This window comes from Lonchura striata, chromosome 36 (genome assembly GCF_050655825.1).
Source record: "Lonchura striata isolate lonStrDom1 chromosome 36, ASM5065582v1, whole genome shotgun sequence".
Taxonomy (NCBI): Eukaryota; Metazoa; Chordata; class Aves; order Passeriformes; family Estrildidae; genus Lonchura; species Lonchura striata.
This window is the reverse complement of record NC_140738.1, coordinates 6,076,925-6,104,480: the sequence shown is the minus strand read 5'-3', so window position 1 is coordinate 6,104,480 and position 27,556 is coordinate 6,076,925. Positions and strand designations below refer to the sequence as shown.

At 52.6% G+C, this 27,556-nt stretch overlaps 1 protein-coding gene across 1 annotated transcript in view; it reads left to right on the top strand.

Moving 5' to 3' along the window:
* The first annotated feature begins 561 nt into the window (after positions 1-561).
* LOC146764073 (uncharacterized) overlaps positions 562-27,556 on the top strand; it is a 47,768-nt gene continuing 20,773 nt past the window's right edge. The window contains exons 1-2 of the mRNA XM_085565441.1: positions 562-567; positions 792-1,201. Coding sequence (XP_085421567.1) covers positions 562-567; positions 792-1,201 — 416 coding nt within the window. The remainder of the gene's footprint in view (positions 568-791; positions 1,202-27,556) is intronic.

Sequence of the window (27,556 nt, the reverse complement as noted above, 5' to 3'; positions counted from 1 at the left end):
CACGTTGCCTACTGGATTCTCAGAGGACAAGAGCTCCATAAGCACCACTGGACCTGCAGAGGAAGACCAGACCCTTCTACAGGATCACTGCTTTGACAAAATCACGTTCATCACTCCAGCCGGACTGCAGCCACCATTTCATCAGACAGCTACCACCACCCTGAGCAACGGGGTGTCAGGTTATATCCTGTCTCTGTCAGGTTAAGCCAGTGTTTCTGTATCATTGCCGTGATCTTAATTTTCTTATTCAATTGTCATTCTGGCTTAGACTCTCCCCCTGGTTTGCTTTGAAGCCAGTACAAAACTCACTGTACTCATCCCTTGTTTTTCTCCAAAAACAGGATTTCCCATACCCAAACGTTCACCAGAATGAGAAGGTTGCGAGGAAGAGGAAGATGCCCTGGGACACCGAGGCAGGTGAGGAGGAAGTCAGTGCCCCTTTCCCCCTCTCTCCTGCTCCATCTCCCAGCCCAGCCTGGCCCCCAGCTGCAGGACAGCCCTGCTGCTGGTGCCCTCCTGCCGGAGATGCTCTGGGGAGATCTGCTTGCCCTTCCCTGTGGCATGGAGGCAAATCCCATCCTCTCCTTGTCCTTCCTCCTGCAGAGCAGGAGCTGAGGATGGAGACCAGGAAGGACAAATCCCTGCAGCAGAACCTAATGGAAGAGGCTGTTTTGAGCAACTCCACAGCGCAGGAATCCAACAAGGAGGAAAATCCCTGGAGGTCTCACAGGAGGAGGGGCTGCAAGCCCAGCCCAGGATGCTGTGAGGAGGAAAGACACACTCTGGGCCAGGAAGGTGGGCAGAGCTTCAGCCAGAGCTCAGAGCTGGTGGTCCCTGGGAAGCTTCCTGATGGGGAGAAGCCCTACAAGTGCTTGGAGTGTGGGAAGAGCTTCAGGGAGAGCAACAGTCTGAAATGCCACCTGATGATCCACACCAGGGAATGGGCCTACGAGTGTGGGGAATGTGGGAAGGGCTTCAGACGGAGCTCCGACCTCATCATCCACCAACGCATCCACACTGGAGAAAGGCCCTACGAGTGTCTTGAGTGTCAGAAGAGGTTTCAGAACAGCTCTGGTCTCCTCAGACACCAGTGGATTCACACGGATGAGAGGCCCTTCCGCTGCCCTGACTGCAGGAAGGGCTTCAAGCGCATCTCCACCCTCGTCACACACCAGCGCATCCACACCGGGGAGAGGCCCCAGTGTGGGAAGAGCTTCACCTGGAGCTCTGACTTGACCAAACACCAATGGAGGCACCAGTTAGGGAAATCCTGAAAGTTCCCCGGCTGCAGGAAGAGCTTTGTGCACTGCTCCAGCTTCATCCACCATTGGAAGACCACGTTGGGAAGAGCCTTGGTGATCCATGTTCCCTGTGATCCATGCTGGGAAGACACCTGTCCCTTTTCCTGCTGCTACCAATGGCCTGATATGGGATTGAAGGGCATGAGGGTCTGGCCATGGCCCTGTCACTACATTCACTCCCACCTCAGGTCATTGCCAGGGGCAGGAAAGGGACTCTCTCTCTCTTTCCCTGAGGAGACGGGTGTCCTTTCCATGCAGGAGGAAACACGTGGCCAGGAAGATACAATTGATGGTGATGTAGTTTTCCCTGTAAATAGTTTTTCTTATCCCTTCTGTTTTCAATATTTTTTCTGTTTCTCTTTGTTCCTTATCTTTTTGCTGTTCCCAGTAAATTGTTCTTATCCCAGCTAGGGATCTTTCCCCTTTTTCCTTCAATGGAAGGTGGGAGAGCAATGAGTGCCAGCAGGGTTTTAGCGGAAGTAGGAAATTGCAGAATCCCATTCCTGAACCCCGGCCCCTAGAATTGGAGCATCCCAGCTGGTGCCAGCCCTGGTGGCCATGGCAGCAGCCTTGGGAGCGGGTCCCTGGCTGGGGCTGAGGGAACCTCTTCACTCTGGTGCCCAGGGACAGGAGTGGAGGGAGCTGCTGCAGCTGAGTCGGGGCAGGCTTAGGTTGGATCTCAGGAAAAGGTTTTTGCCCAGAGGCTGCTGGGGCACTGCCCAGGCTCCCCAGGGAAGGGTCCCAGCTCCAGGGCTCTCTGAGCTCCAGCAGCATTTGGACAGCGCTGCCAGGCCCCGGCTGGCAGTGTTGGGGTGTCCTGTGCAGGGCCAGCAGTTGGACTCGAGGATCCTGATGGGTCCCTCCCAGCTCAGCCAATTCTGTGTTTCTGGGATCCATGAGCCTGGGGATGGGAGTGCCAATGGTTGCCATGGCAACGGGCTCCAGGCCTGAGCTGGTGTCCATGGCAACCACCCCTGGCATGGGGTCTCCATGGAGCTGCCCAGGGACTGACCATAGCAACAGGGGCTGGGGATGGTTGCCATGGAAACTGACCATAGCAACAGGTTTTCCTGGTGATGGTTGCCTTGTAAGGATGAGATTTGTCATAGGCCCTCAGAGGTGTTCCATGGGGACTTTCCAAGAGTCTCCAGGCTGTTCAAGAGCAGGAATGTCACACACAGAGACAGGAGCTCCATGGAGCCCTCCCAACCGTTTCTGGGGATGGCAAGAGCCGTGTGGTCAGAGGCAGTCACAGCCATTCCATGGTGACATCCCAGGGCACCTTGGCCTGCAAAGGCACTGATCTGTCACAGGCACTCACGGGGGCTCCACAGTGACATCCCCAGGCTGTCAAAGAGCTGGGATGTCACAGGTACAGGGGTTCCTGTCATGTGCAGGGTGGGAGCTTCAGGCAAAAGCTTTATTGCTTTATTGGAGAAACTCCTGCTGAGTCATGAGATGGAGACACCCAGCAGCCACCATGGGTTCTAAAAGCCCTGCAGAGCCTCCAGACTTCTAAAATTCCTTTTAAGAGAGGAGACTGGGAGTGACTGGATCCAATCCCGGCCCCAGAATTTGTCAAAGGTTTATGTATAAATGATTGGACAGGTAGAATCGAACAATTTGTCAATGCAATTTTTCATACAGGATTAATGATGGAATACCAGATATATTTATATAAATACAATCAGATCATGACTAGACAGTAAGCTCTTAACCAGAGTTATTTACTTCACAGTCCAGAATCTATAACAATTATAGGATATTCTGGTCTAGGAAGCAATTTTGAAGTCAGCAGGGCCTTGCTGGAGTTGTTTGAGCCCATTGCAGGCAGAGCCTCCTGCTCCAGCAGGAACTGCCTTTCCTGTGCCAGGAGCAGGGCAGGTCCTGCTGCAGGAACAGCCCCAGGCCAGCCCCAGCACAGGGAAGGCCTCGGGCACAAGGGCAGAGTGCCGTGCTGGGAGCTGTGCCAGGGACAGCCCAAGGCACCAAAGGCACCTTGGCAGCAGCAGCTGCTTGCAGGGCATGGCCAGAAGCCTCCCTTGGCACCCAGCCTGGTGGCCAGCGCTGCAGAGCTGCTGCCTCAGGGCTCATTTCTGGCTGGGCTCTGAAAAGCCACTTCTGCTCCAGGAGCCTGTCTGGGAAGCCATTGGCCCAGCACCTTGGGGACAAGATATTAATGACAAAACTCTTCATTCCAGCAGAGACAAGGCAGGGGCAGAGGAAAGGGGAGAGCCAGGCCCAGGGGACAGGGCTGCCATGGTGATGGCTGTGAGGTCACTGCCCTGCAGCAGCCTGGCTGCCCTCAGCAGACATTCTGGCCAGAAGTGTTGTGAGGGCACCCAGCACATCCAAGAACCCACACAACAGGAATTCCATCCTTGGGGAGGGGAGGGGATTTCACTGGGTCAGGTTGCACACACTCCCTGATTTTTGAGCATTCCTGGGATGGGAAATCCACTTCTCTGGAAAAACATTTGCCATTTTGTGCCACTCTCATCACTGTAAATATTTCCTCCTTCTAACATATTTAAATCCACTCTCATTCAGTTTAGAGATATTTACCATTGTTCTGTCACTGCTAGACTTGGGAGAAAATAACTTTGATAACTATTTTTCCATTTTCACAGACCTTGGGGAGGACCCAAATATCTCCCAAGATGGGGTTTGAAGGCTTCATCACATAACGAGCAGGTAGAGGCTGCAGGCTCTGGGCTCAGTTGTGTGCAGACTGAGGACAGAACAGGAGTAGCCTGGGAAGGATTGAAGGGTGGTTCCACAGATGCTGGAGTTTTATTTCATTGTATAAAACAGCTGGAGAAAGAAATAATGGCACCAAAGGTGTAGAGTGTCCCTGCCCAATGAGGTGGGAATTTTACCCAGACACAGCATCCGGCGAGAGCGTGACTTAAAGAAGATTCCACCCCTCCACGCTGTGGGGTGTGCCCCTGAAAGCCTGGGAAAAGACACTCTACCCTATCTGATCAAATGAGGAATGGCCCCAGAATGTTCTTATTTTTCTGTACCCTTATTGGCTTAAATTGTGCTGCAATGTCCCCACTGTAGTTTTTTCCATTGATTGTCCTCCTCAATCCACCCCTTTGCAGTCTCCTGCTCCTCTTAATATTGGACCTTGATCCTAAACTCCACCCCTACCCTGTAATATAAAAGTCTTGACCTTACCACCTCGTTTCTTGTGTATGTCCCTGGGAAAATGAAGAATCCTCAGTTTTCTAAACCAAGACCTGTCCTGTTGCCTTCCTTTCCCTGTTGGTCATTGGTGTCTGCCTGAGGTCTGAGACTCTGGGGCCTGGGGCAGTTGTTGCGCCCTTTGCAGCGGCGGAACACAACAGTGCTTTCCTCCCTATGGAAAAAAGAACCATCCTTATCTATGCAGAAATTGCGGGAATTGGGCTTCCAACTCCCAAATTCCCTATATCCAAGGGTTGCTTTCAGACAAAAGCTACCAGGAAAGAGAGGTCTGGTTGCCCTTGGCCCCTGGTGGCTGCCTTTCATCTGCCCCACTAATGCTGGTGTTCCGTGCTTTCCTTCCTTTGGAAAGAACCATCCTCCTCCAAGTGTCCATGTCTAAAATTGGGATTCCACCTAAAAAATTCCCTATATCCAAGGGTTGCTCCCAGACAAAATCTGCCAGTACCATCAAGTCTGACTGGCCTTGGCCTCTGGTGGCTGCCCTTGCCTCCCTGGGGCTCAGTTCTTTCCTTCCCATGGAGATCACTGTGACACTGTGGGCACCTCATGGAACCAAGGGGATCATTGTGGCACCACTGGAGCCCATGGAACCAAGGGGCCATGGTGACACCGCGGGGCTTCATGGACCCAGAGACCATTATGACTCTGTGGGGCCTGATGGAACCATGGAGACCATTCCGACCCTTCAGGGCCTCATGTCACCAAGGGGGCATTGTGACACCTCAGGGCCTCCTGGAAGCCAGGGACCATTGGGACACTGTGGGGCCCCATGGAACTGAGGGAACATGGAACAGGTCTGGCTGGCTTGGCCTGCCAGGGGCCACCTGACAGGTCTGGCTGATCTTGGGATGTCAAGGGCTGCCTCTCATCAGCTCTGGGAGTACTGGGGCTCTGTGCTTTCCTTGCTTTGGAAAAGAACTGTCCCTCTCTTAACATACCCATTGTCAAAATTGGTACTCTCCATAAAAAATTTCCTATATGCAAGGCTATCTTGCAGAAAAAAACCTGCCAGTTCTGGCTGGCCATGTCCTCTGGTGATTATCTCTCATCCACCCGGGGAAACACTAGGGCTCTGTTCCTTTATTCCTATGGAAAAGAACAGGTCTTCATGTCCAGGAACCATGGCCAAAATTAGAATTTGCCCCCCAAATTCCATATATCCAAGGAGTGCTCCCAGACAAAAGTAGCCAGGACAGGCAGGTCAGGCTGGTCCTGTTCTCTGGTGATTTTCTTAGACTCTGAGCTGAATGTTTTCATTTGAAAACACCTTGGAGAGTGCCCAGAGATCTCCCAAGGAGGGGTTTTGAGGCCTCGGGCACATGGCCACTACAACAAAGGAGCTCTGTGCTCTGTGCTGCTGTGGTGGTTTTGCATCACAGAAGTGATGTCCTGAGAGAAGCTGCTAGCAGTTTCCTCTGTGTCTGACAAAAACCAATCAGTAATTAGCTTTGAGAGCTGACAGTCTGTTAAAGCACTAAGGAAGCTGCAGACGCCTCTGTGCAGACACAAGTTAGAGATGAGAAAGCCTGGCTGGGTCTCTCTCCCTTCTGGCCCCACAGAGGTGCCGAGGCCGGCCCAGCCCCGTCTCGGCCGTGGGGCCGGGCGGCTCCTGCCGTGGGGCCGGGCCCCTTCCCAGGGAGCCGCCAGGCGCCATCGGCTGCCGGGCAGGGCAGGGGAGGCCGCGGGGCCGAGGCCGGGCCGTGGCTGCGGGTGCTGACATCTGGCCCTGCCGAGCCCTGCCCCGCCGCCAGCCCGGGCCCGGCCAGGATCCGCCGGGCCCCAGGAGCAGCCCCGGGCCGGGCCGGCTCGGCCAAGGCTCTGCCGCCCTTGGGCTTCGCCCGCAGCCGGCGGGCAGGGCAGGAGAAGCCATCGGCCCCGGCCGTGCTGCTGCTGGGCTCTGGCCTGGCTGCTGAGATCCTGGCCCTGCCCCAGCGCGGCCCAGCCTGACACAGCCCCAGTGCAGCCGCTGCAGAAACCTCCATGGCAAAACAGCTCCGGCCGCAAGCACCGAGCCCGGCCGGGCTCACGGAACCATCTGCAGCCCCGGGAGATATTGACTCTGCCAGTGCTGCCATCCTCCTCCAGTGAGAGAAAAGGAAACAGGGCAGGCACACAGAGGAGCAACATGAACACACCGAGGGCAGGGAAGGGGAAGTTGAGTCCCAGATGGGAGGGATGAGGAGATGCCTTGATCTTGGGGCTGAAATCCTCTGCTAAAGCTATGGAGAAGGATGTCATTGATACATAGGACTCTCTTTTTGCCTATAATGCATTGAAAATTATGGGGAGATGATTTGTTCAGCAAAGGCTTCCATGCTAAAGTAAGCAAATGTTGCAGTATCTGTGATCCTGTGTGAAGTTTTAAAAGAAAGAGTGATGAGACCCTGTGCCTTCAGGGAGAGAAGAAGACCTCTGTTCCCAGACATGAAGATGATTTCGGAAATAGATGAAGAGAACCTTTGCTCTTAAACAGATCATCCTGAAACTACAGCCCCTGAAGTTGACATGGCCCATAAACACAGCTGTGGGAAAAACTGTGAAAAAATGGGAGGGACTTCATGATTACAGATTTTTCTAAGAGAATACAATTCATGGAATTTAAAAGCCATGATAACTGTTTTTTTTGTGGAGAAGTCTCCATAACATTAACAAGAGGAACTTCTCTCCCTAAGTGAAGTGAAGAAAGACTGTTCTAAAGGTGGTAAAATGGAAAGAAAATTTTAGAGTTTGTATCTTTTCATTGTCAGGTTGTATGGAGAGGGGGAGTGTTCTGAAAGTTTTTGTTCTGTTTTTCATTACTCTTTCTTTCAGTTACTGTTAATAAACTTTTCTTTATAATCTTAAAATTTTGAGCTACTTTGCCTTTCTCCTAATCTTACCTCACAGCAGGAAATGAATAAGTAAATTCTAGTGTGTGCACTGGTAATTTGCCAACACTGAATCCACCACACTGGCCAAGAAATATCAAATTGGTGAACCAAAATCACTGTAGAAAACATCCTTAAGAACTGCATTATAGCAGAGGGAAATCAAGGCAGAGCCATGGTTTGTCAGGACTGGCTTGATCCTAATGACCCACATGGTGCATTTGGAGATGAGCCCTGGAACCTCAGGGCCTGAAAGGAGATTGCACAAACTTTCCAATAGTGAGAGATAGAAGAAACACCCAAAATGTCACAAAGCATTAATGGGACCCAGTGAGGTCTATCCCCAACACAGGCTCCTCATGGACTCCTTGGAGGAGAGAACTGGAGGACAGGATGGCACAAAAACCTCACAGAGACTCAAAATGGCACAAAAACCTCTGTGTGGAAAGGAAAATCCAAAGTACCTTAAAAAAGTTGAGTATCTCAAAGCAATTTTGTGCCTCACTGAATGTCAGTACAAAGCTCGCAAGGGACTCATTAAAGCAGATAATTGGGGCCATGATTTCACAAACCTCCCTCAGAGTCTGTAGCAAAAGGGAAACACCAAGTACCTTAACATAACTGAAGTACCCTGAAGCATTAATAAGGTGCACTGAGTATTGTTAATTACAAAGCCTCTCCAGGGACTAATTACAGCAGAATATTGGAGGCCAGGATTGCAGAAACCTCTCAGAGACTCCAAGGCAAAAGCAAAAGCCAAAGTCCTTTGAAAAACCTGCAGTCCCTGGGAGCATGAAGGAGCCCCCAGGGCCATTCCTGACCAAGGCTCCCCAGGGACTCCTTCCAGCAGATCCTTGAGGCCACTGGGATGTGGGCATGGGGGGGATGCTGAGGGCAGGACCAGGGGCTGACAGTGCCCAGCCTGGCTGGGGCTGTGCCAGGAGGCCCCAGAGCCTCAGGACAAGGTGTCTCCTCACAGCCCTTGGTGGCACAGACCCTGCTGTGCCCCAGGGCACCAAGACTTGGCTTCTCTTTGTCCCCACCTGGCATCAGTGCCTCCAGTTCTCTGCTCTGCCTGGGGCCTGGGGACACTTTCTCAGTCGTGTCCCTCAGTGGGACCCATTAAAAGTCCAAGAAACTTTGGAGCTGGATTCTGACTTGGAGTTCTGGAGAGGTTTCTGTAGCTCCCTCTCAGGGCCGGATGTTCAGGGCCTGATCACAAAGCCCCAGAGGGTCATTAAAGTCCTTGTACTGTGTCTGTGCTGCTGAGCTGGGCCGGGCTCCTGGCACAGAGGGTGATCCTGGTAACCAAGCAGAGCTTCAAAAGCACATTTCTCTTGCTGAGCAGCTCTTCTCCCAGCCCAGCAGGGCTGGGGCACTGCCTGCAGCCAGCCCGGGCACAGCACAGAGGCACAGAGAGCTTCAATCAGTCAGGGCTGGGAAGGGGCTGAGAAGTGCCTGGGGCAGAATCACTGCCAGCCCTTGGCACAGGAACCTCTGGATGCAGGACAATGCAGCTGCAGCTCCTGGAGAGATCTCCTAAAGCTGGAACATGCCAATGCCCACAGACCCTGTGAGTACAACTCTGAGTATTTCTTGTGCAGGGCAGGTGAAATGCTCATGGAGCTCTGACATGCTGAGTGCTTCTGATCAGTCATAGAATATTTCCAACAGAAGGATTTTGAAAAAAATGAGGAAATTCCCAAAGAGTTTGTGTTCAGTTTCGTACTATTGGTGAATGGCAGGGAGGGGGGAAATATTAAAGGATGATTATGAATTATTATTTATGTATTTTGAAAAGTGCCTGAGAAATCTGAACTGTTATTTTTAGTGATAAATAGATTCACAGGAGATCCCTAATGTGCTTGCAGCCACTCTGCCCATGAACAGCAGCAGCATCACCTTTGCTGGAGCCATCAGGTTCAGTCTGAGCTGTCCTTTTTCCAAGCTGCAAACAGAAACTGCCCCCAGCCAGTGCCCTGCAAACAGGCAGGGTTCTGTCAGGCCAAGGAGAGTGCACAGAGATTTGGGGTCTGGAAGTGCTGGCAGGGAGAGATCAGGCACAGGGAAACACCTGCAGGAGGAAAATCTCCAGGAAGCAGAGAGAAGATCAGGGAAGGAGAGAAAACAAAACCCAGAAATGCTGTGGCAGGGAGAGTTTAGAGATGTCCAGAGGATCCCCTCCAGTGCAGCCCCTCCCTCTGCACAAGCCCCCTCCCTCCTGTGCCCCAGCCAAGCCTCTGCCCTCAGGGCCGGGGCTCCAAGGCGTGCAGCCCCTCCTGTGCAGGCAGAGCTGCAGCAGAGCCGTGGGGCAGCTCTGCAGCCCCGGGCCCAGTTCCCTCTGCAGAGCACAGGGCTGGGAGCAGCTGCCCGGCACTGGGGGCTCTGGCAGGGGCACAGCTGGCTCAGGGTGACACAGCTGTCCCCAGTGCCCGGCTCTGGGCAGTGCTGGAAGTGCAGCCAGGGAAGGAGCTGCACCTCCCTTCATCCAGTGCCATCAGAAGGACACTTGGAAGTCTCCCTGATATTTCAGTCCAAGCTGGGAGCTGCAATCTAGGGTGCAAACCTATCCTAGAGCATCTTTGAGTCATAAAATTGATGGGGAAAGGCAAGTGTTCTGAGACCTAAAATGCTGCTGGGTTGGTGAAATGAGCAAAGTGAGTCCTTGGCTACAAATGTGGATCTGAGTTGTGGTGGATCCATCTTCTCTCAGCAGTACCTAGCAGTTTTTAGTGGAAGCATGGGAAGGTGATAACCCTCCAGCTGAGAAAGTCTAATGCCGAGAGAAAATGGAATAGATCAGAGTGACAGACCATTTCCCCTCATCACTTTGCCTCACAGAACTTGCTCTGTTCTCCCTGAGGGAAGCAAAAATGCAGACCTTTTTATATCCAAGAATACTGGGAAAATACTGGGGAGCTTATAAAGAAAACCGCAGAACTCTTAAGCACAAAAGTACGTCCAAGGGTGCTACAAAAGACGGTGTATGGGAAATGTCTTTGTTTTTAGTTACAGGTATCTCCTCTAACTCTTCACTCTCTTTTTCTCCATGAACAGGTGCCCATGTGCAGCCACAGCAAATGTCCAACAGCAGCTCCATCAGCCACTTCCTCCTGCTGGCACTGGCAGACACGCGGCAGCTGCAGCTCCTGCACTTCTGCCTCTTCCTGGGCATCTCCTTGGCTGCCCTCCTGGGCAACGGCCTCATCATCAGCGCCGTAGCCTGCGGCCACCACCTGCACACGCCCATGTTCTTCTTCCTGCTCAACCTGGCCCTCAGCGACCTGGGCTCCATCTGCACCACTGTCCCTAAAGCCATGCACAATTCCCTCTGGGACACCAGCACCATCTCCTACACAGGATGTGCTGCACAGCTCTTTTTCTTTCTGTTCTTCATCTCAGCAGAGCTTTCCCTGCTGACCATCATGTGCTATGACCACTACATGTCCATCTGCAAACCCCTGCACTACGGGACCCTCCTGGGCAGCAGAGCTTGTGCCCACATGGCAGCAGCTGCCTGGGCCAGTGCCTTTCTCTATTCACTGCTGCACACAGCCAATACATTTTCCCTGCCCCTGTGCCATGGTAATGCCCTGGGCCAGTTCTTCTGTGAAATCCCAGAGATCCTCAAGCTCTCCTGCTCCAAATCCTACCTCAGGGAACTTGGGCTTCTTGCTGCTAGTGCCTGCTTGGCATTTGGTTGTTTTGTGTTCATTGTTTTCTCTTACGTGCAGATCTTCAGGGCTGTACTGAGGATCCCCTCTGAGCAGGGACGGCACAAAGCCTTTTCCACTTGCCTCCCTCACCTGGCCGTGGTCTCCCTGTTCCTCAGCACTGCAGCATTTGCCAATCTCAAGCCCCCCTCCATGTCCTCCCCATCCCTGGATCTGGCCCTGTCATTTCTGTACTCGGTGGTGTCTCCAGCCCTGAACCCCGTCATCTATAGCCTGAGGAACCAGGAGCTCAAGGCTGCAGTGAGGAGACTGATGACTGGATGGTTTCAGGAACATTAAACTGCTGGCCAAATTCTGCTAATCATGTGTAATAAAAGTAATCTTTGATATTTCCTGTTGGTTTGGTTGTGAATTTTTTTTTGTTTGTTTTACTTTTTTCATATTGTCCACAATAAATATCATTGTTTGTGCCAATTCTCATTTTTTGGTGGCACTAAAGGTGCTAAAGGATCTCCCAGCAAGTTTTCTGCAGAGATGTCCTTTTGTTGCCTTCTCTGGAGCTGCAGCAGCAATGTCTGTGTGCAGAGCTGGGGCAGATCAGGGCTGGCACAGCAGCTGTGCCCAGCAGCAGCAGCACTTGGTGCTGCCAGTGCTGCTCCCGTGGCCCTGCCCCGCTGCCCTGGTGGCCCTGGTGTTGCTGCAGGGCCTGAGTGCTCTCGGGGCCGGGCACAGTCCTGGGGGTGGCAGTGCTGGGGCTGCAGCAGGGACAGGCCATGGGCACTGCTGGGGCAGCGCTGACGCCTCAGGCCAGGGCCTGGGGGCTCCAGGCTCCTTGCCCAGGCTCTCTCAAGAACACGGCCAGGCCAATGCTCAGCACAGAAAACCCCCGTGAGCAGCCCCAGGCTGGCCGTGGGCAGGCTGGGGGCAAACAGCACGGCTGGTGCTCTGCAAGGGCCCTGGGGGAGACGGGAAGGAGCAGCAGAGCAGGGGCTAATCCATCCCCAGTGCTGCACAGCCCAGGGCAGCGTCCCAGAGTGTCCTCATGGAGCTGCCAACAACATCCCCCCTCTGCAGCCCTGGCCTCTGCCCCAGCTCACAGAGGTGCCGCATCCTTGCAGGCACAGACACGGCAGCACTGGCTCAGCAGCCCCTGTCTGCATTGCACACAGCAGGCGGGAGCACCCCCATGCTGGTGCTGTGGGGACATGAACCTGAGGCAGCACAAATGCCATCAGCCCCTGGGGCCAGGAAGGGCTGGGGGATGCCGGGGAAACCACTCAACTTTGTCCTGGCCTCTGCAGTCAGCCAGAAAGTTTGTTCCCATCAGTTGGGAGTTTCCTGTCCCACTGCAGACGCTGCTGCTCAGAGCCAGGGCTGCCTGGCAGCCACCCCCAAACTGCCCTGAGCATTTCCTTGGCTTCCCCTTTGCTTTCTTTACTCTTCCCTGGTCCAGATTCCTTCCTCTTGCGCACCCCTGTTCCCTCCCCTGCACACAGCCCATCCCTGTTTGCCCTTTCCTCTCTGGCCCCACTCCCCATTGCAGTTCCTGACTTGGCACCATGGGAACATCCCTTGGGGAGCAGGATCATCCCACAAGTGCTGCAGGAATTGTCTGCAGGCTCCTGCAGTGCCTGGTGCTGCTCCCTTGCCAGAGGCACCCCAGGCCAGGGGGGCACATCTGGGCTTCTGTGTCTGGCTGTGGGGCTCCCTGTTCTGGGCAGTGAGGAGGAGCTGCAGAGGCTCTGCAGGACTGACAGGATGGGCTTTGGGGCTGTGAGGAGAAGCTGAGGGACCTGGGCTGCTGGAGCTTCTGAAGAGGAGGCCCAGGGCTCCTCCTGCAACGGCTCCAAGGGTGGTTTCAGAGAATCACAGAACCAGCAAGGTTGGAAAAGACCCTGGATATCATCAAGTCCAACGTGTGCCCTGACACCACCATTTCTTCCCTGAGCCTCCTCTTCTCCAATATCAACAAACCCAGATCCCTCAGCCGCTCCTCACAGGACTTGTGCTCCAGACCCCTCACCAGCCTTGTTGCCCTTCTCTGGACATGCTCCATCCCCTTCATGTCCTTCCTTAATTGGGGGCCCAGAACTGGACACAGCACTCAAGGTGCTGCCTAACCAGTGCCCAGCACAGGGGAAGAATCCCTGCTGTGGTCCTGCTGGCCACACCATTCCTGATCCAGGCCAGGAGCCATTGGCCTTCTTGGCCACCTGGGCACTCTGCTGGCTCATGTCCAGCCTGCTGTCCATCAGTCCCTGCAGGTCCCTTTCTGCCTGGCTGCTGTCCAGCCCCTCTGTCCCCAGCCTGTAGCGCTGCAGGGGTTGTTGTGGCCAAAGTGCAGGACCCAGCACTGGGACTTGTTAAACCTCACCTTGTTGGATTTGGGCCCTGGATCCAGCCTGTTCAGGGCCCTGTGCAGAGCCCTCCTACCCTCCAGCAGATCAACACTCCCAGACAACCTCGTATCACCAGGGTTCCATGAGGCCCCAGAGTGTCCCAGTGGTCTCCATGATTCCATGAGGCCTCCCAGCGTCACAATGTCCCTTTGGTTCCATGGGACCCCTTGGTGTCACAAAGTCCCTTGGATCCTTGGGCCCTGCAGTGTCACAATGTCACCGTGGTCCCCAAGGCCCTGCAGTGTCACAGTGGATCCTTGGTTCCATGAGGTCTGGCAGGGCAGCAATGCTCTCCTTGCTTCCACAGTGCCACAATGGCCTCTTGGTCCCAAGGGCCACCACAGTGTCAAACATGTTTCCTTCATTCCGTGAGTTCCTGAGGGGCAGCACTGGCCCCTCAGTTCCATGGGGCTCTGCAGGGTCGTAGTGGCCCCATCATGACACGAGATCCTGCTGTGTCACAAAGCTCTGCATGGTTCCACAAGGCCCTGCAGGGTCACAGTGGCCTCTTGGTTCCATGAGGCCTCAGAGTGCCCTGTTGATTCCCTTGGTGCTGCAGTGTCCTGGACTCCGACACTTCCTAAATTGGGGACCCCAGAACTGGACCCAGCACTCAAGGTGCTGCCCAACCAGTGCCCAGCACAGGTGAAACATGGATGAAAAATAAAAACCCCACAATTCCAATAAAGATTTGTAGGGAATGGTATGTTTATTTGCAGCGCTGGACACATTTAGGGACTCATCGCCCTTCAATGGACATGCACACCCCTAAGAAGTCCCAAAACTTTTTTATTACCCTTAATTAATTTCCATAGGCATAGAATTTCACAATAGGTTCATGCGTATTCATTCTGATGATTTCATGTTACACTTAGAGCTAGTTACACTTGTTTTTGTCAGAAAGTACAGAAAGAACTCCTGGGTCACTCTGCGTGGTCTGTTTAAAGGCCCGAGGAGTCTTTCTTATCTCTTTTTAGTGTGGAAATTTGCATTCTTTCTCTTTAGCTGGGGCAACTTTGCTAGTGCTGCAGTTACCAGACTAAACAGAATATTTCACTCATGTTAGCAAGCTCAAAGCAGCACATTTCACCTAAATCCAAATGGATTTCTACCCTGTTAAATTTTCACTCTGTCTCTCAGGTGAAGAATCACTGCCCTGGTCCTTCTGGCCACAACATTCCTGATCCATAGAAATGCCAGGGGTTGGATGAGGGAAATGGTGGGGGGAGCATAGGGACAAAGTGTTATTGATTGTCAGCCATGAAGGATCATGATTTTCATATGTATTCAGATTGTATAACAAGGTGCTGGGGGTCAATATCAATTGGATATTGCTGATATCAAGATATAAGTAAGAAAAGTTAAAAGGACAAAACAATTATCTCTGCATTGTTTTCAATATAGTCTATCCACTTTGAAGACACTTCTGAAATCTGGTCCTGTCCTGACTGGGCCAAGGGCTACAGCATGAGTGATCTCCTGCTTGATCTGGGTGAAAGCTTGTTGCTGCTCAGGGCCCCAGTGGAAATTGTTTTTTTTTTGAGGGCGACCAGGTAGGGAGGGCTCAAAATCTGGCCGTACTTGAGAATGGGCATTCTCCAAAAACCTATGGCACCTAGGAAAGCTTGTGTTTCCTTCTTGCTGCTGGGTAGACATCACGGTGATCTTATTGATGACCTCAGTTGGAATCTGACTCTGTCCATCTTGCCACTTTACCCAAGGAATTGGATCTCTCAGGCAGGTCCCTTGACTTTGCTCTTCTTGATGGCAAAGCTTCCAGCAGAATTTGGACAATCCTCTCTTCTTTCTCAAACACTTCCATTGCCGTGTTCCCCCACGCAATGATGCCGTTGATGTATTGCAAGTGTTCTGGAGCCTCACCCTTTTCCAGTGCAGCCTGGATCAGTCCATGGCAGATGGTGGGGCTGTGCTTCCACCCCTGGGGCAGTCAGTTCCAGGTGTACTGCACGCCCATCCAGGTGAAAGCAAACTGAGGCCTGCATTCTGCTGCCAGAGGAATGGAGAAAAACGCGTTAGCAATGTCAGCAGGGGCGTACCACTTTGCTGCCTTGCACTCTAGCTTGTGCTGGAGTTCCAGCATGTCCAGCACAGCAGCGCTCAGCAGTGGAGTCACTTCATTCAAGCCACAATAGTCTACAGTCAATCTCCATTCTCCATCAGACATGTGCACAGGCCAGATGGGGCTGTGGAAGGGTGAGTGGGCCTTACTGACCACCCCTTGACTCTCCAGCTCACGGATCATTCTGTGGATGGGGATCACAACATCCCGATTCGTTCAATACTGCCGGCGGTGCAGTGTCGAGGTGGCAATTGGTACTTGTTGCTCTTCCAGCCTCAGGAGTCCTACTGCAGATGGGTTCTCTGACAGTCCAGGCAAGGTGTTCAATTGCCTAATGTCCTCTGCCTCTGCAGCAGCTATGCCAAAAGCCCACCTGAGTCCCTTTGGGTCTCTGTAACATCCGTTCTGGAGGAAGTCTATGCCCAGAACACACGGGGCCTCTGGGCCGGTCACAATGGATGTTTCTGCCGCTCCTTCCCAGCCAGGCTCACCTCGGCTCCCAACAGGGTCAATTGCTGCGATCCCCCCGTCACCCCGGCAATGGAAACAGGTTCTGTCCCCACATGTCCCGATGGCATTGGGGTACACTGTGCACCAGTATCAGCTAAGGCTTCATATTTCTGTGGCTCTGATGTGCCAGGCCATTGGATCCACACTGACCAAAAGATCCGGTTTTCCCGTGCCTCTCCCTGGCTAGAGACAGGGGCCCTCTAGCCCTGGTTATTATTTCTTTCCAAGGCATACATGGCAGAGGTACTTTCAAGGTGATCTGACAAATCATACTCGGCAGCTCGATCATGGGAGGTTGAGGCTGCCTTCACTTCACTGGAATTCCCTTGGTCAGTGCTTCCCTCCTTGAGCTGATGTGCCCACGGTGCCAGGACAGAAATGGGTTTCCCATCCCACCTTCCCATGTCTTCCCCATGGTCAGGCAGAAAGAATCCCAGGCCAGCCCGTGGGGCGTACCCTCTCTCTCTGGCTGGGGAACGTTGGGCTCTGACTTTGGGGCCTGTGACTCGCACTGGGGCAATGTGGGAACTGTTCCTCCTCACCTCCTCCCTCATCTCCCTCATCTCCTCTTTGAGTTCCTTGCCCACAGCAGAGCCATGAGCCTGCACTGGGCCATGGATCATACTCTCACAATTTCTCAGCTGTTGGCAGCAGAGCCCACTGTCTCTCGGCTGTTATCAGCATTAATCGTGGCAGTGAAGGTGGTGTACTGAGACGGCCCCAGCCTTGCCAGACTCCACAGCATTTGCCCTGTGCCCCTGACCTTGTCGGGATCATTATCATGCTGTCCATCCCTCCGAAAGAGTACCTCCAATGCTGCCACTTCCCTCACCTGTTGGATCCCTTCCTCAAGGGTTTCCCAGCACGTTCTGTGCTGGTGCTCCTGCATTCTCACCCTGTGGACAAACCTCTCTCTGACACTCATTAAAATCTGTTCCCAGAGGGAAAGGGACCCTGGCTCCCTTACAAAAATCTGATTCATACCTGAGTCCTGGGTCAAGGGTCCCAAATTCCTTGCCTCACCACCATCCAGCTGGACACCTGTACCCATGAGGTCTCAGACTTGAAGCAGTCAGGTTGTATAAGCCTCACGTCTCCATCGTACAATGTCCTTGTGCAGGTTACAGAGACTTTTGTACGTCAGGGAGTCGGTGATGATCACAACCTCTGGCTCCTCTGTGGGTTGTGAGGGCCTTCCCTTATCTGGGTGCTCTGATTCCATCTTAGACCTCCTTGTTTCTACAGGGGCGACTGCTGCTGGCTGTGGCTGCCTTTGTGGCTCAGCTGAACCTGGACAGTTGTAACATCTGTGGGTTCCACTGCTGCCCCATCAGACTCTCCTTTTTTGGGGCAGGGGGAGGGCTTCTCACCAGCTGGGGAAATGCACTCCTTCAGCATCTCCTGCATCTCCCTCACCAGACCCCACCCAGTCTGGGTGGTTCATATCTGGGGTGGCTGTGGGGCAGGGTCAGGCTCTGGAGCAGCAGCATCCCTGGTCTCTGGGGCCGTGTCAGGTTCTGGGCTGGGTGTCAGGGTGGTTATCCAGGTTAATCTTCCCTCGTCTCTCAGTGACAAATAGAACAGGGCTAACAGCAACACAGCCCCTGTATGATATCATTGGTATTTGGAGTGGATCTGAGCCCTTCACAAACTGGTGGGGTAGACCCAAAGAGATGGTTAAAGGCTTGGGAGAAAATTTCCCCTGGTGTCATTTCCTCACAGTAGGTGCCACTACTAAAGTAACCCCAAAAGCACACAGTCAGTGTGTGACAGCTGTGAATCCATGTGCCTGTTTCCCAGAGGAAGTTAAAGATCCATGAATTCTTCCCCTTATTCACCCATAAAACAAACCGAAGAACAGCCACAGCAGCCTTGGCTGTAGGAGCCGTGTTTAGATCAGGGCCTGCAAATGGAGAAATGCAGCCACGGTTCCGTGTCACCCAAACTAGGGCAGGCTGGAGCACAGGGTGCCGCTGAACAAGGTTTCTGTAGCAGTACACAAAAATCAAAAATTGGATTACTCAAGAACTGTTATTCCCTTTTTTGTTTCTTTGCCTTCGAGCTGCACGTTGGGTGCCAAAATCTGTCTTGGTTTGCAAAGACAGGAGTCTGCTAAGGAAGGCAGGAGCCTCCCTGAAATGGGGAAAAAAATAAATGTAGAACCCCCTCCCTGTAAATTGCTATAAATTTGAAGTTAAGGGCGACTCTCGGGCAAAAATATGGGAGCAGGAATAACAGTTCTTTATTAGGGAAGAAAATAAAAAGATAAAATAAACAATGCAGTGAACCAACCTCTAACAGATGGCAATTGAATACATCTTGCCTCGCAATCTAGGACACAACTTATTCAGCATGAATCACATCTATTTACCACATGCCCCTTACCCACAGATATTGCCCACCTGAGACTGACATGCCAAAACATTTTTTAAAAATTATGCATTTTTCTTCATAAATAAAATTTAATTAAATTTTAATAAATTATTTCAATTAATTAATTTTAGCTTAATAACAATTAAAATTTTATTTTGCTTATGAATAAAAATATTGATCAATATTTTATTATTTCATTTTAATGCTTGTATAAAAAAATCTCTATATGTGTCTTGTAACCAAAAAATTATTGGTCATTGGGTCTAAGTAACACAATTAATTCATTGACCACTATTGGCTATTGATTGGGGACTCGGGGGGCTCGGGCGGGGCTCGCTGGGGCGCGGTGGCTGATGGGAGTTGTAGGCGCGGTTACAATGCGGTGTAACGGGGCCGCGGAGCATCACGGGAGTTCCAGGCACAGCGGCAGCGGCACTCGTGGGGCGCGGGGCATGACGGGAGATGAAGTCACGGCTGGAACAGCGCTGGCCGTGCGCCGCGGAGCATGATGGGAGCTGTAGTCCCGGAAGTGGTTCGGACGCGGCGTTTGGGGTCCGGGAAGGCCTCGGGGGACACTTTTGCATGGGGCAGATGGGCGGCGGATACTGGGGGGGGCGGGGTGTGTGCGTGTGTGCGTGTGTGGGCGTGTGTGCGTGTGTGCGTGTGTGCGTGTCGCTTGTGTGCGTGTGTGCGTTTGTGTGTGTGTGTGTGTGTGTGTGTGTGTGTGTGTCTTTGTGGAGCGCAGGGCATGTCGGGCGTTGTAGTCCCGACCCCATGGGACTCTAGTGGTCTGCGTGGCATTATGGGAGTTGTAGGCAAAAAGAAAAGATGGCGCTGACTCCAGGCACCGCCCCCAAAGCGATGATCCCATGCGCTGATTAGCTAGGGGCTTTGATGGGCGGGAGCCTCGGCCAATGGGAGGCGGAGGAGGCGGGAACTGCCATTCAACCCCTCCAGTCCCTCCCAGCACAGCCCAGTTCATCCCTAGTACAGCCCAGTAAAAACCAAGTTCCCCTCCAGTCCTTCCCAGTACAGCCCAGTCCCTCCCAATACACCTGAGTTCATTCCCAGGCCCTCCCAGTTTCTCCCAATGTCATCCACAGTATGCTGCAGTATTGTCAAGTCTTCCCCACACTGTCCCTAGTTTGTCCCAGTATCCCCCAGTTTCACTCCCAGTTTCACTCCCAGTATGTCCCAGTGTGTCCCAGTCCACCCAGACTCCCCTTCAGCGTTCCTCATGTTTCCAGGCTGTCCCAGTCCTCCCCAGCATCACTCCCAGTATGTCCCAGTGTCTCCAACAGCATTCCCAGTGTTCCCCAGTATGTCCCAGTCCTCCCCAGTGTTTCCAAGGACAGTTTAATTTCTCAGGGCTGCCGTGGCAGCCAAACCCAGCAGTGGGGTCAGTGCAGTGCCCATGGCCACAGCCCCTTGCAGTGCCCAGTGCAGCTGGGGCTGATGATCCACCCTCACAGCTGGCCCAGGGCCGGTCTGGAGTGGTTTTGGTGGCACTTTGGGCTGGCAAACACCTGAGGAGGGTGTCTGTTTTCATGGGGAAACTCAGGGGTTTTAGATTGCTCCAAACATAGAAAAAGGGAAAGCCCCTCTTAGGCTGGGTGCAGCCAGCTCTGCAGGCACAGCAGGTCCCAGGTGAGTGAGGACAGACAGGATGGGCTGGGGCAATGTGGAGCAAGGTTGTCCACGCTGGGCCAGAGCTCAGGGCACAGCTTCTCTGAGCAGGCCAGAGCTCCTGAGGGGAGACCCTGGGTCAATATCAATCACAGAATGCTGCAATCACCTCTGATCTAAAGAGAAATGTAATAAAATACACCCTTTAAAACAGGAATGTGTATTTCTTACAAGCACATTGAAATCTTTCTCCACAACTGGAATAGGAAAACTTTAATGACCCTCTCAGGGCTTTGGTGTTGTTTACATCAGACTCAGTCCCTGAGAGTGTCTTCAAAAAACTTCTCAAGAACTCAACGTTAAATTAAAACTCCAGAGTTTCTTGAAGTTTTAATGGGTCCCACTGAGGAACAGCACTGAGAAAGTTTCCCCAGGTTCCCGTCAGAGCAGAACACTGGAGGCAGAGATGACAGCTGGGGACAAGCAAGGGAAAGGTGTCTCTGGTGCTGAGCAAACCTGGATGTGTTTCAGGAATGCAAAGGGCCCAGGCCTGAGCCCCAGCCCCTGGCAAGGCAGATCCTGTCCCTCCCTCATTGCTCAGGGCTCTTCCCGGGATGGGCACTGGCATGTGGGGATGTGCAGTGCCAAGGGCAGGACCATGGGGCGGCCCCTGCCAGGCTGCTGAGCAGGGACAAGGAGGCACTGAGGCCCCAGGGCTGCAAGGGTCACTTGTCCCCTCGTGGCCTCAGGCCCAGGGCCAGCAGCCATGGCCAAAGGGCTGCACAGGTTGGCTCTGTCAGGGCCTTGCAGCTGCTGCACATCCCTGAGCCCTCTGCAGCCCAGGCTGTCCCACGGTGTCCCTGCCCTGCGCCTCTGTCCCTGCAGGCTGTCGTCACCCCCGGCTGCCCCACCTCGCTGGCCCTTCCTTTGCTGGCAGCTCTGCCTCCTGCTGCCCCTGCCTGGCCACACAAAGCCTTGGGCTGCTCCAGGCTCCTGCTGGGGACGTGCTGCACCACAGCCCTGCCCTGGGAGGGAAATTCCTCTCCTCATGTGTCCAGTCTGGACTTCCACAGCTGCATTTGGGGCATAATTTCTCTCTCTGGCTGTTTCCCACTATGGAGAAAAGCTCCACCATTTTGGAATCCACCCTTCAAGCCCTGCCAGGCCACTCCTGATCTGTCCTCAGTCTCTTCACAACTGAGCCCAGGCACATCAGCCTCCATACATGGGTTATGTTCCTGAGGCCTGCAAAACCCAGCTCGGGAGATCTCTGGGCCTTTTCCAAGGTGTTTGCAAAGGAAAACATTCTGCTCATACCACCAGAGGCCAAGGCCAGGCAGAACTGTCTGTCCTGGCAGCTTTTGTCTGGGAGCAATCCTAGGATAGATGGAATTTTGGCGGCCAAATTCCAGTTCCTGCCATGGCCCCTGGACAAGAGGGTCAGTTCTTTTCTGCAGGAAGGAAGGCACAGAGCCCCAGTGCTTCTGAGGCAACTGAGATGCGACCATCAGAGGCCAAGGCCAGCCAGAGCTGGCAGGTTTTTTTCTGGCAGATACCCTTGCATACAGGAAATTTTTGAGGGGAAGTACCAATTTTGTCCATGGGTGTCGAAAAAGAGGGACAGTTCTTTTCCACAGCAAGGAAAGCACGAAGCCCCAGTGGTTCATGGGCAGATGAGAAGCAGCCCTTGACATTCCAAGATCAGCCAGACCTGTCAGGTGGCCCCTGGGAGGCCAAGCCTGCCAGACCTGTTCCCTGTTCCCCTCATTCCATGGAGCCTCACAGTGTTCCAATGGTCCCTTTTTTCCAGGTAGCCCTGAGGTGTCACAATCCCCCTTGGTGACACCAGGCCCTGAAGGGTCGGAATGGTCTCCATGATTCCACAAGGCCCCACAGATTCATGGTGGTCTCTGGGTTCCATGGAGCCCCACGGTGTCACCGTGGCCCCAGAGTGTCACAATGGACTCCATGGTTTCACCAGGTCCTCACCGTGCCACCATGGTCTCCACAGGAAGGGAACAACCCAGCCCCAGTGCTGCAGGGGCAGATGAGCCACAGCCACCAGAGGCCAAGGGCAGCCAGATCAGATGGTGCTGGCAGATTTTGTCCTTGGATATAGGGAATTTTAGAGGTGGACCCCCAGTTTCAGACCTGGCTGCCTGGAGGTGAAGGACGGTTCTTTTCCATAGGAAGGCAAGCACGGAACACTGGTGTTTCAGGGGCAGATGAAAGATGACCATCAGAGGCCAAGGGCAGCCAGACCTCTCCATTGTGGTATTTTTTTCTCTGAAAGCAACCCTTGGATATAGGGAATTTGGGAGGTGGAACCCCAATTTCGGCCATTTCTGCATTGTTAAGAAGGACGGTTCTTTTCCATAGGAAGGAAAGCCCAGAGCCCTAGTGTTGCAGGGGCAGAAGCAGAGAGAGAAGGCTCCTGGGAGGCCGGGCCAGCCAGACCTGTTTGTCCTGGCAGCTTTTGTCACTGAGAAATCCTTGGACCTAGGGAATTCTGGAGGAGGATTCCAAACTTTGGCCATGGGCATCTGGTCGAGATGGATGGTTTTTCCCATAGGAAAGAGAAGCGTGGAGCCCAGGTGTTTTGGAAGGAGATGAGAGGTGGTCACCATAGGCCAAGAGAGCCAGACCTGTCTCTCCTGGCACCTTTCATCTGGGGGAAATCCTTGGATATTCAGAATTTTGAAGGTGGAATCTTCAAAATCAAGTTTTGGCCATGGGCACCTGGGCAGGAAGAAGAGTTCTTTTCATCATAAAGGAAGGCACAAAGCCCCAGTGTTTCAAAGGCAGATAAGGATCATCTCTTTGGAGACCAAGGCCAGCCAGACTTGTCTCTCCTGGAAGTTTTCACCTGGGAGAAATCCCTGGATATAGGGAATCCTGGAGGCGGATTCCCAACTTTGGCCATGGTTGCCTGGATGTGAAAGGTGCTTTTTTCCCATAAGAAAGAAAAGCACAGTTGCGGTGGTGTGTTTTTCTTTCATTTAACATTAGTTTAATATCTGTTTCCCCCCCCCCAACCCCCCTTTCCCTGCCCCTTTCCCTGGAACCTTCCCTGTCATGTTAGTTCTGCCCTAAACTCCTCCCCTGCTATTCCCTTAGTGGTTACTGTTCCTACACCCCTCCTCCTGAGTTCTGTATAAAACCTCTGCTCCCGCCCCCGAGGGGGTCTTGGGGCTTGCTGAATAAAACCATCCTGGTCGCCCCCAAGTCCCGTGTCGCCTTCGTCTGTCCCCGTGCGCCACGAACTGAAACTGCAGAGCTTGCAGGGGGAAGCGGCCGCCCGTTCTCTTCCCTCACCGCCCAGCCTGGCACGGCTCGGAGTGCCGCGGCGAGAGGAGCGCATGCCGCGCCACAACATATGGTAGCAGAGGATGGTTCCTTCCTTCGTCTTGTAAAAAAAATGGGCAAATTCGTGGGGGCACCCGCCTCACAGAAGAAGAAGGAGGGAAGAGGAAAATCTACGGCCGTAAAAGTTCTGCCGGATGCTATGAGAAGCTGAGCGCCGAGCGAAAAAGATTGAGGCTCCGGGACCTCTTTGTTCTCGCCATCTACCCGCCCTGGAGCAGCCGCGCTGCACGGGCAGCCGGGCTGCAGAGCTTTTTGGTGGGCAGACTTACCCGAGAACAGAGAGAACGGTTTTGGCAGCGGCTCGGGGGAGCCTGAAGAAAGGCTGACCGAGAAGAAATTCGTTCCTCGGTCAGCATCTGCAGCGAGACCACCGGAGGCTGATAGTGGCCGAAACCAAGGCTTCGGGGACGAGTCTTGGTTTAACGGGAACACCCAGGCCTCCGGAAGGGCCAAAACCGGGAAGGAACATCCCCAGTTTTTAGCACGACTTTTCCATCGAGTCAAGGAGAAGATTCAAGCCATCTCCGTCCGAGCCTGCAAGGTAAGGTGGGCTACACGGGGTGGGGATCGCCCCGACGGGCGGCTGGGTCTGCCACTTTTTTTTTTTTTTGCGTTTTAACCCCCGTCTGCGCCCAGACTGGGGCTGTAGCCTTGCATGTCCCTGGCAGGCGGGTGGGTTTTCCTTTTCTGGGGGAAGCTAGCACTGAGTGCTATTCTTCGCCTAGTCTTCTGTGGGGACCTAGATTGGATCGCTTTTTCTTCTCCTCGAAAATGTTGTCTTCTCTATCCTCCCCTCCCCATTCTGGGCTGGACGGAGGGGATAGAAAAGACACCAGTAGGGAACAGCTAAGAGGGCGACACGTTAGCTATAGGAGAGTTGTTAAAACGGGGCCCTTTACACCCACGCATTGCGCCGACATCCAGCTGCGTTGGCCCCCCCCCCCCCATAAATTTCCCCTTTTTGCTTCTGTGAAGCTCCCTATATCCCCATCCTCTCGGACTTTCCTAAAACCCTTTCCTATCCTCCCTTGGGGATTGCTGTGGCCGAGCCGCCCCAAGTGCCCTGCTGGACACTGCTCAGGACAAGTGCAGTGTAGCTGGCACCCCCTCCCAAGATGGCGCTGGCCATGCCGCTCGGGACCCATTTTCCTGCCTTGACCCTTCTTTTCCGCCCCTGGCTTCCCGCCAGTCCCATTTCTCTCCCAATAGCCCTGCACCGTCCCTGCACGAGGCTAGTCCCTATCGGGGGGGAGGCGGGGTTGGATATTCCCCAATCCTTCTTCTGGCTCTTCCTCCGGGGGGAAGGTCGGGAGGGATCTTCTCCCGAGGAAATGGAGCCGAAACCCGGGACTGAGGATCCGCCATTTTGTCTTCCCCCTGAAATGGCGGCGCCCCGGTCCACCCCTTACCGATACCCCCTGTTAATCATGGCAATCACTAATTAAGTGATTGTCTGATTCCCCTATCCTATTCCTTAATGTACCCTACCCAATACTCCTTTTTATTTAACTACGAATTCCTCTTTTTGCTTTTAATTATTTTTTGAATAATCTATTTGTTGAGTTATATTTTATAGAAAGAAATATCATCCCAGTTAATTAATACTCAAGATATTATGCCCACCTCGCAAACAAACATTCAAATTGAACAAACCACATCGCTATCCGCTGACTCTGCTTTAAGACAAGCGCCGTTATCCGCTGACTCTGCTTTAAGAATTTAAGAAGCTGAACATCGCAAGCGCCGTAACGAAGCAAATTCTAAATCAGATGAAGTCACAAATCCTGCTGTGCTTTGTACCCTTAATTTGGACTTTCGTTTAGGACAATTCTATATATTCCAGATGAGATTTTTATATGTTTCATATGTTGTAATCACAATTAGTTTATCATTTTTTGATGTCTTTCAACTTATGTTTTTTTAATAATATGTAATGTTACAATTTAATTCAATATTAAGTTGTTTTGTTATAATTATAATTAATTCAGTCTTTTCTAATATTTTTTGACTTAAAGGCTGTGTTTTTAACCATTATTGCTACAGGAATCGCAAAGCTAGTGTATCACTTCAGGCTTGCTGCATTGCTGCGAAGTTTAAAAATTTATTAGTTATATTTAGTTGATCTTTTATTATATTTAATTCCAATAATTCCATTTAATTATTTTATTTAAATTAGATAGTTGTAATTTTAATCATTCTAATTAAATTTTTTAGTTTAATTTCTGTCAATTATTTCATTCTATTTCAATAGTTTCAATTATTTACATTGTTTTAGATTGTTACTCAGAGCAGCAAAACAGCAAGTTTTGTACAGTCTTATGTCTGATTTAGGCTGTTACTACTCTTCCTGCCCTATAAATGCAATAATGTGTCTTTCATGTCCTTTAAGTAATTTACAAAGTTATCATATAATTTTACGTTGTATTAATTTGCTTAAACCACAAAATTCTCCTTCCTTTTGTAAAAGAAAAGAGGGAGATGCGGTGGTGTGTTTTTCTTTCATTTAATATTAGTGTAATATCTGTTTCCCCCCCCCCCAACCCCCCTTTCCCTGCCCCTTTCCCTGGAACCTTCCCTGTCATGTTAGTTCTGCCCTAAACTCCTCCCCTGCTATTCCCTTAGTGGTTACTGTTCCTACACCCGTCCTCCTGAGTTCTGTATAAAACCTCTGCTCCCGCCCCCAAGGGGGTCTTGGGGCTCACTGAATAAAACCATCCTGGTCGCCCCCCAGTTCCCGTGTCGCCTTCATCTGTCCCCGCGCGCCACGAACTGAACTGCAGAGCTTGCAGGGGGAAGCGGCCGCCCGTTCTCTTCCCTCACCGCCCAGCCTGGCACGGCTCGGAGTGCCGCGGCAAGAGGAGCGCATGCCGCGCCACAACACACAGGGTCCCAGTGTTTCACAGGCAGATGAGAGGTGGCCCCTGGGTGGCCAAGCCAGCCAGGTCTGTCTGTCCTGGCAGGTTTCATCTGGGAACAATCTTTGCATAGAAGCAAACTAAGAAGAGGAATCCAAATTTTGGCCATGGGCACCTGGAAGAGAAGGACAGTTCTTTTCACCGGAAGGAGAGCACCGAGCCCCAGTGCTCCAGGGGATATGAGCAGCAGCCCTGGACATGCCAAGGTCAGCTGGACCTGTCAGGTGGCCCCCAGGTGGCCCAGCCAGCCAGGCCTTGATGCCTTGAGAGGCCACCAAGAGCAGAGGCTGGACAGTGTTACAGGAGTAAAGAGGGGATTTATTAAAAAGGCCTTCAAAGGATTCACCTGGGCAGTACAAGGGCCTGGCTGAGGGTACACCCAGGATGGACGCCAGGTCACGTGTTTACACACTTTTTTAAGATTTTGTTCATTTCCATATTGGGGTTAATTGTCCAATTACACCTTCAGATTATGCAGCCCACCCTCCCAGTCTGCTCTCCTCAATTCGCTGCTGTTTTCAATTTTTGGGCCTGAAGCTGCAGCAGTGTCTATGGTTCTCGGGCAGGAAAAGGATTGTTTTGTCTGACTACACTGTAAAAGAACTTGCTGACACTCTGCATGAAGTTCAGAGTTACAGACTGATACAGCACAGAATTGGGAAAATATGGAAGCTAAAACTTAAGGCATCAGCCTGTCCCATGTTCCCTTGCTTCCATGGGGACACACAGTGTTAAAATGGCTCCTCCATGACACTCTGGGCTCCACAGTGTCACCCTGGGCCCTTGGATCCATGGGAGCTTCCCAATGGTCCCCTCTGATTCTATGAGGTCCCCACAGTGTCACAACTGATCCATGGCTCCATGAGGTTCCCCAGTGTCACCACGGTGTCCTTGGACCTGCCTTGTCCCAACTCACCCATCGTCCCATGAGGTTCCCCAGTGTCACCAGGGTGTCCTTGGACCTGCCTTATCACAACTGACCCATGGCTCCATGAGGCTCCATGAGGTTCCCCAGTGTCACCGTGGTCGCTGTCAGAGGCTGGATGAGATCAATGTCCCCAGAGACCTTGGGCTGAGCTGTCAATCAGTCACACAGATGGGACAGCGCTCACCCAGCTCTGAACACCTGAACTATCAGAAGTCCCAGCTGGGGCGAGGCCCACGAAGGCCCAGGGGCTTAAAACCAAGGAGCAAAAGGTCAGCCCCTGGTATGGACTCTGCCTTCTCCTGGG